General features: G+C 39.0%; 2 protein-coding genes across 2 annotated transcripts in view; one reads left to right on the top strand and one right to left on the bottom strand.

The window, feature by feature from the left end:
- CD96 (CD96 molecule) overlaps positions 1 to 8,308 on the bottom strand; it is a 115,313-nt gene that overhangs the window by 63,646 nt on the left and 43,359 nt on the right. The window contains exons 6-7 of the mRNA XM_011932761.1: positions 2,799 to 2,889; positions 420 to 608 (exon numbers count right to left, since the gene is read on the bottom strand). Of these exons, the coding sequence (XP_011788151.1) occupies positions 420 to 608; positions 2,799 to 2,889 (280 nt within the window). The remainder of the gene's footprint in view (positions 1 to 419; positions 609 to 2,798; positions 2,890 to 8,308) is intronic.
- ZBED2 (zinc finger, BED-type containing 2) lies at positions 5,558 to 7,479 on the top strand. Its single transcript, XM_011932759.1, has 2 exons — positions 5,558 to 5,701; positions 5,936 to 7,479. Exon 2 carries the CDS (start codon positions 6,800 to 6,802, stop codon positions 7,454 to 7,456), a length of 657 nt encoding a protein of 218 aa, XP_011788149.1. The 5' UTR covers positions 5,558 to 5,701; positions 5,936 to 6,799; the 3' UTR covers positions 7,457 to 7,479.

Raw genomic sequence — 8,308 nt, 5'->3', positions numbered from 1 at the left:
ATATATGTTGTACATAATGGAATGTTTCTAAGGATGCAGAATGAATTTTAAGGTCTTTTAAATCTTTTTTAATCATCAGTATTAGTATTAATTTTCATTATGTGATGGATTAATAAAAATGCTAGCTAATTAAGAGTTAGATGAATTAAATTTGAACAAAAATTTTGCAGTATTCAGCAGAAATTCCTTGTGAAAACATGAATCAACTATTTTATTTTTATTTGAAGAATTCTTTTCACTGGAGTCCTATTTGTCAAAAATGTTTGATAATTTGAAATAGTTATGAGTTACATAGAAAGTTTTCTGAGATTAAAACGTTATGGATGTGATAAGCATTTTACTTGTTCCCATTAAAGATAATTCTGAATTTATGGCAGTCTTGTCAAATGCTTGTTGAGCTTATTAAATAGACAACTCACCTAAGAGAAAAGTGATCTTTTCTGATGAGGTGTTCCACACTTTATTTCCTGGGACTGGAGACAGAGCCATACACCAAATGGTCAAGTTGTCTGATTGGGCTGGTTTATTACTATGTACTCTTGTTAAAACAGACTTCAGTTCCAGAAATCCATCTTTGCCTTTTCTCTCTTCATTAGTAATATATATTCCTGCCAGACAGATAAGAACATGGTTAGTCACTAACATTTTATGTAAGAGCCATACAATAATGCCAAGGCATGGCATGATCCATTTATGGTAATGTAAAGTCTAAAGTGTCAAATGGCAGCTTCTCTGCAGTGAGGGTCAATTCCAGCAGATCTGGAATTAAATTGAGCTGTTTGCTCAAGTTTCTACATGTCATCGATCCATGATCAGGGTATAAAGCATATTGATCAATAGTGTTGCTTTGTTTGTGACCATGTGTCCAAAATGTTTTGAGGCAGATTATCCCAGCTCAACAGCATTGTTTGTTGACAACTGTGAGACTGATCATTTACACCTAGCCTAGGTTAGACCTTGGGAGAGCTCTGCTGTGGAGTCTGGTTATGTTGCAGGAATATACCTAAGTGACCAGTAAAATATAAAGCAATCTTGGTTGGGACTCTGTTTTGGACTACCCACTTCTGAGCTCTTCTGTATATGCATCAGTAGTCTCTGATCTGAGAGAGAAAGTGTGTCTGGCTATGGCCCTTAGAGAGGGAAGACGAAGGAGCTCATATCTGACTTCTCTGAACTCTTGGCTGTAAGTGTAGGATAGGATATGCTGCATATTGTAATATTTTTGTTACGTTGTCTCTTCTTCTTGAAATAAGCTGTAGATTTATAAGCATTGCATTTTGGGTCCTGTGAGTCTTCTTTAGAAATCAAACTCTGTTTTAAACTGTTATGTTAGTATAACCTCCAAATAGCATAATAGGCAGCAGAAAATTAATGTAAAACCAACTATCACTATATGTCAGAATTTTCTGGATTCTCACAGCTTTTTCACATTAAAGATTCTTAACACCAATTCTGATGTAATTATTTACCAAAGTAATAGCTAAATGCAGTTGTGTGCCTATGCAATTCTGACCACAAAATCTAGCCTCTAGTGTGGTGAAATCTGGGCGCTTTGACTGTGCAAGGCTTATTTAACAGGATAATATATTTATAATAACTTTTTTTTTTTTGAGATGGGATTTCCCTCTTGTTGCCCAGGCTGGAGTGCAATGGCACGATCTTGGTTCACTGCAACCTTCGCTTCCTGTATTCAAGTGATTCTCCTGCCTCAGCCTCCCAAGTAGCTGGTATTACATGTGTCCACCATCACACCCAGCTAATTTTTTGTATTTTTAGTAGAGACAGGGTTTCACCATGTTAGTCAGGCTGGTCTCGAACTCCTAACCTCAGGTGATCCACCTGCTTCGGCCTCCCAAAGTGCTGAGATAACAAGTGTACGCCACCATGCCTGGCCTATAATAACTTTTAACCTATATTTTTAGAATTGTATTCTGTCATTGTTGTGAGTGAATTGTTTTTTAAAAATAAACTAATAAAACCAATAATAATCTCAAAATGCATCAAGTGACCAATACACTCATTAACATAAGCTTTCAATTTTATCACTTAAAAATAATTCAGAAAGAGTTGTGTGACTCAGTTGTTATTGAAGACAGATTGAACTTTGAGGAAAAATGACTCAGGAGAAAGGAGAATGGCTGTTGTTCAGGCAGGGACAGCTGAGATTATTCTGGTAGAGGCCGTCATAGTTACTACCTATAAAAACATGGCTTTGTGAATTATCACCTGAGCTTGTCTTGATGTGTGTTCCTCCTCCAGGAATTTTTAGTCCTCCTGGGGGAACATGTGCCTTGTCAAGGAGCCAACTCTTTTACATAGGCTTCCTCTAGTGCTTCACCAACACCTGCCTTAGATCCTCACATAAAAAGGTAGAAATTATTTATTGGCTGATGTAAAGCAGTGGTGCTGTTAATTGAACATATTGTATTGAAATAAGAAAGACATGGAAAAACAGGTAACTATGTTATAAAGGCAGAAAACGTTTTAATAAATATATGTAGACTTAAACTTTTGTCCTCATCTAAGATATTCCTTTTACTGATAAGTGAAATAAAATGTTTGGATGTTGTTTGTCTAAATCAATTGTATTTCTTTTGTTCTGGAAAATGTTACACTCCACCCCCTTGGAAGAGCCAGATGAAGCATCAGAAAATGACATTTGGTAGGCAGAATGATGTTTTTCTTGGAATGAGAATCATTCTTAAGTGCCAAGATCAACTTGGGCAATGACAATTTCTGATGTCCTTTGTTTTCTTTCTTTTTGTACAGAACTTATTTCCATTGTTTAATTTCCTTACCTTCTTTTTCATCATGAAGAAAACTTCCATCTATAAACCATATGATATTTGCTTTGGGAAATACATTCTTTAGTAAGCAGGTAAATGTTCTCTGGGGTAAAGACAGAAAAAAGGTTATTTGCAAATTCCTAAGAAACTGGTACTCCTTACAACTTACTAACATTCATATAACATAAGTTGGCAAAAAAGAGTTTCTCCACTTTTAGCTGAATAAATAGAAGGCAGTGTCTACTTTTAATATAGGTTGTGTTAGAACGTGCACTATAAATGGGTTATCTCCTATAGAGATGTTATAAACTTCCAACTATACTCCTAGGTCAACTTGAGGATTAAAGATCTAGGACTATACTGATGTTCCAAGTCTGGATTCTGGGTTCTGTTAAAGAGAAATCTTAACTCTGTGTAGGCAGAATAAAATAATACTAAATGGAAACCAAGAATAGAAGGAAAAAGCAAACAGAGTCAAGAGAAGAATAGTCTGTTAGATTTAAAGCTCAAGGGGATCTACATGTTGTTTCTGTGTCCCAAGTAATGTACGACACTATTTGTAACAACCACAGAAACCAATTTATATAAATATCCTGCTTTTTACTTCTGAAGCATTTTCCTAAATTTTAAAAAAATTTTATTGGATTAATCTTGAGGACAGGTAGGGCATGCCTTATTTTTGCCATTTGACAGATGGAAAAATCAAGGCACCCAGTGGTTCAAGGAAGTGGAAAATAGTTAATGGCACAATTAGAAATGATGTCTCCTTAATGTCAGTCCAACATATTTTTTAATAAAAACTGTATTGAAATAAAAACATGAAAGAAGTTGCTATGTTATGAAAGCAGAGAACTTAGATGCAGGGCTAGTTATGTTTTATTTTCAATGCTATGTTTATTCTTTGGGGGATGATACTTTCTTTAACAGTCTAGTGAAAACATGCAGTGGGAATTATTGGATTCCCATTGTTTTATCGGAGACTCTTCAAAATTATAATTCCATTTATAATTACTTGTTTTCTCATCAAGAGATGTATATATTTTACTTATGACCAGCCCGAGTTCTTAGTTCCCAGATATTTTCCACAGTTAATGAACACGCTAGTTAACACGTAAAGAACAATTAAATGTATGTGATGATTTGGGTGTCAATCCACAGACTAGTTACTCCTAAGAAGTCTGGGCCTATAGAGCTGAGAAACCACACTCAAGAATGCTAAGTAACATTTTCCTGGTGAAATTCTACAGAAGTTTACCATTTCTCAGTACATTGCTACCGAAATCCCAAAGAAACAAGAGAATTTCAGAGGGCGTTGTCTAGCATATCCAAGATGCTGGGTGACAAACACTGTAGCTCCCAATATTCCCATCCATTCAACACTTGCCTTTCCAGATAATGGAGATACATACATGGACCAGGGATGCTATTCTCTCCACTAAAAAATTAAAAGCAAAACCAGATCCTCTAAAATACATTCTTGTTAAGTAAAGGAGAGTGTTCAGTTTAATTTAATACATGCCAAAGATTGATTTTTATCTCCAGTTGGTCCAGGAAGAGATAAAAAGGTATAGGAGGTAAAACTTTTTTTTTAAAAAAGAAAAAGATACAAAGGTTTGCATTCATCCAGTGACATTAACCATTCTCATGATTCATTTCCTTTATCTTTAGTTAACCCACCAAAGATGACGATATGGTAATATCGGGAGTAGGTGGGGGTGTTATTATTTTATGAAGGCAACTGGCTCACTGAAGAAGTCTTTTGTTAACTTCTAAAAATGTTGAAAAGATTTGACTTCTCTAGATTCAGATTTTCTGAAATGGTTCAAATTTCAAATATTCTATACTCTCTCTAGACTTTGTGTTCCAAGATTTGGTTTAGAAATGTGGTTCATGTTCTAAAACTCCTACCAGTTTCATTCCTCTTTTGAATCTTTTTCCCCCACTTTTTTTTCTATTTTAATTTAACCATCAACCTCTACATATTTTCTGCCGTGCCATTTCTTTTTCTTTTCTTTCTTTTTTTAATTTTTATTTATTTATTTTATTTATTTATTTTTTTGAGACAGAGTCTCCCTCTGTCACCCAGGCTGGAGTGCAGTGGCATGATCTCAGCTCACTGCAACCTCCACCTCCCGGGTTCAAGTGATTCTCTTGCTTCAGGCTCCCGAGTTGCTGGGATTACAGGTGTGCACCACCACACCTGGCTAATTTTTGCATTTTTAGTAGAGACGAAGTTTCACAATGTTGGCCAAGCTGGCCACGAACTCCGGACCTCAAGTGATCCACCTGTCTCGGCCTCCCAAAGTGCTGGGATTACAGGCATGAGCCACGGCGCCTGAGCTGCTATGCTATTTCTATCTTTTCTTTTATAACACAAAGTTTTTTTTCTTCTATTGACATCTTCTTTAGAGTCTTCCTATATCCTCTTGGTAGGCTTTCCTTTTCAATCTAAATATGTATACACACACATATTATGCATAATATATATAATATATGTATATATATAATCTATATTGTGTATACACATTTCATGTTTCAGTCTTTCCCATTCTTCTTCCTTCAAATCACTTGCTTTACTTGAGAGGCTAGGTAATCTAGTAATCAAAAAAGAGAACTAAGACTTGTAGGTGCTTAACTTACTGTATTGCTGCTTGACATATGCCAGGAACATCCTTTTCTTGGTAGTGGAGGGGGTGGAGAAAAGGTTTGCATCTGTGTCTAAGTGTTGCAGAAAAATCCAACAGGCACAGACACACCTACTTGAAAACAATGCTGCCCTAGAAGTGGGAGGAAACCAGAAGTGGAGGTGCCCTCCTTCTGGGGGTAGGAGTCAGCTAATAACCATCCAAGGTGTGCAGGAGTGCTTTCACTCTGCGCAGGAAAGATCAGAGAGAAGTCCAGAGCCTTGTCTGCTTGTAAGTACCCACTTGTGGCTAGGGGGGAATTTCCTAACTGTTTAGGGTTGCAAACCTTGATTAAATAACGCTCTTATTAATTTAAGAAATGACCCAAGAAAGGAGAGAGAAGTCGGGCTGTTTTTAAATGCAATATGATTTTCCATTTACTTATTTATCTTTAAAATGAGTTAAAGAGCAAAACACCTGGAGTACGGTGCTTCAGGAATGTCTTATTGGCTGTTGGCTTTGCAGGTGTTCCTGCTGGAGAAGGTGGAGTATGGTGAGCTGCTGGCTAAGGGCAGCCAGGCAACATCATGTTTGTGAAGATGTGCTCCACCTTCCCCCCTGTGCATCCCAGCTCCTCCTGCTGAAATAGCTGAGCTTGCTTTTTGGATTTCTTAGACTCCTGGCCTCTGAGAGACGCCTCTAAGGGCAAACTGACCTTGCATTGGGAACTTTATTATCCAGATCCTCATAGGCTTTGTCTACTCTGGATTGCTTATTGCAACAGTTTTTAGGAAGCATGATTGTCTCCTACACCAGCATCTGCCTGTGTTTGCTTTTACCTACTCTGAGCAAGGCCCAGTGAGGCCGTAGCCCTGTTGGTCCTGAAAAGCCTGAAACTTGAGGCTGTTTCTCCTGCCTCCAAAATGCATTTATAGGCAATAAGAAGCACAGAAACAGTGGAAACAATCAGGAGGAGAAAAAAGAAAACCTAAAATTTTCAGTATACAAAAATACCTGTCGTGGTGGTTGATGCAGAGAACACTGCGTTCATCAAAGAGCTTTGTTATTGTTGGACAGAGAACATCTTTGCTGCAGGAACTGATATGTTTTGTCTTTCTGGCTTAGTCAAGGGAGGATAAGTAAGTATCTGGGGCATGGAAGGAATGCACTCTTGGGCCGTTTTGCTTGTATCTGACTCACCCCTGACTCTCCAGTGAAGCAGAAAGGAAGAAACCTCACACCACCCAGGTGTGGCCAGACTTTGGCCATTATTGTGAATCCCCAAGAGTTACCACGGGCCCTTCCCAAATATATATTTAATCTTGTGGTTCAAATAAGCTTTTGGCTCACATCTAGCCACATCATAAAGAACGCTGTAGAACAGGTGACATGATGAGGCGGGAAGAGGAGGAAGAGGAGGGAGCCATGATGAAGGCAAAAGGGGACTTAGAGATGAAGGAAGAGGAAGAGATTAGTGAGGCAGGAGAACTGGTTGGCCCTTTTGTGAGTGCTATGCCCACTCCAACGCCCCACAACAAGGGCACCCGATTCTCTGAGGCATGGGAGTATTTCCACCTAGCCCCTGCTCGTGCTGGGCACCATCCCAACCAATATGCCACCTGCCGCCTGTGTGGCAGGCAGGTGAGCCGTGGCCCTGGGGTCAATGTGGGCACCACAGCACTGTGGAAGCATCTGAAAAGTATGCACAGAGAGGAGCTGGAGAAGAGTGGCCATGGTCAGGCTGGGCAGCGCCAGGATCCAAGGCCCCACGGGCCCCAGCTCCCCACGGGCATTGAGGGTGACTGGGGTAGGCTCCTGGAGCAGGTGGGCACAATGGCTTTGTGGGCCAGCCAAAGGGAAAAGGAGGTGCTTAGGAGAGAAATGGCAGTGGAATGGCGGGAGAGGGCTGTGGAAAAAAGGGAGCGAGCCCTGGAGGAGGTGGAAAGGGCCATCCTGGAGATGAAGTGGAAGGTGAGGGCTGAGAAGGAGGTATGTCAGCAGGAGAAAGAGTTGCCTGCAGCAGTACATGCCTTCCATTTTGTTTAAATTGGGCTTGGAGAATCTATTCTGAAAACATTGACTCTAGACTTGTACAAAAGAGCCATTTTAGTGTCAACTCAAATGTACAGCAAAGTAGTTTAGTGACATTTTGCTTTTATGTGAAATAGTGCACAGTATGAGTTAATCTGAGCAGGTCTGAATTGACCAAATGCTTCTCTATGAGGTTCCTAGAGCTCTGCTGACCCTTGGCCGAAACTCTAAAATGTACCTATTAAAGATAAATGCCTATTACCTATTAAATGTACCTATTAAAGATAAGTTTTACCAAAGTAAAACTCTGTGAGTTGTTTCAGGGCAGAAGGTACCAGCCAGTCAGCATTGTTTACCAAAATAATCAGATTTTTGCCTAGCACTCTGTTTTGGTGGAGCTGAAGATTTTGAGGGCTGAGGCTGGTTAAGTAGCTGGAATGTGCCTATGTGACCAGCTTACTTGCAGACACCCTGCGGGAAGCAGAGCTTAATCTTCCTGGGACTGAGGTCTTAGCACATGTACTGGTGGTGCTTCCAGACAACCAGTATGAATACAAAGCTTGTTCTGTGTGACCCAGCAAGTGGAAGGACAAAGAATTGTGAGCCTCAGATCTTTGGATCCTTGCAATGCATATCTTTCTCCCGTTATTGCTGCGATGTATTTTCTTGCTTATATTAAAGCTGTTTCATCAGTATAATCTGAGTCCTGTGCGTCTTTTTAACAATCTAATGTTTAAACTAATTAATGTGTAATTAGCACAGAGAAATGAAAAACCTCTCAACTTACTTGGTTTAAACATTCAGTATAGAGTATATGAAACTTATTCATAAACACTTAAAATATGATCTAATTTCATATTAAAGTTT

The sequence above is a fragment of the Colobus angolensis genome, unplaced genomic scaffold (genome assembly GCF_000951035.1).
Source record: "Colobus angolensis palliatus isolate OR3802 unplaced genomic scaffold, Cang.pa_1.0 Scaffold98, whole genome shotgun sequence".
In the NCBI taxonomy this organism is placed as follows: domain Eukaryota; kingdom Metazoa; phylum Chordata; class Mammalia; order Primates; family Cercopithecidae; genus Colobus; species Colobus angolensis.
Note: the sequence above shows the minus strand (reverse complement) of the source record. Positions and strands in the feature narration are given on the sequence as shown.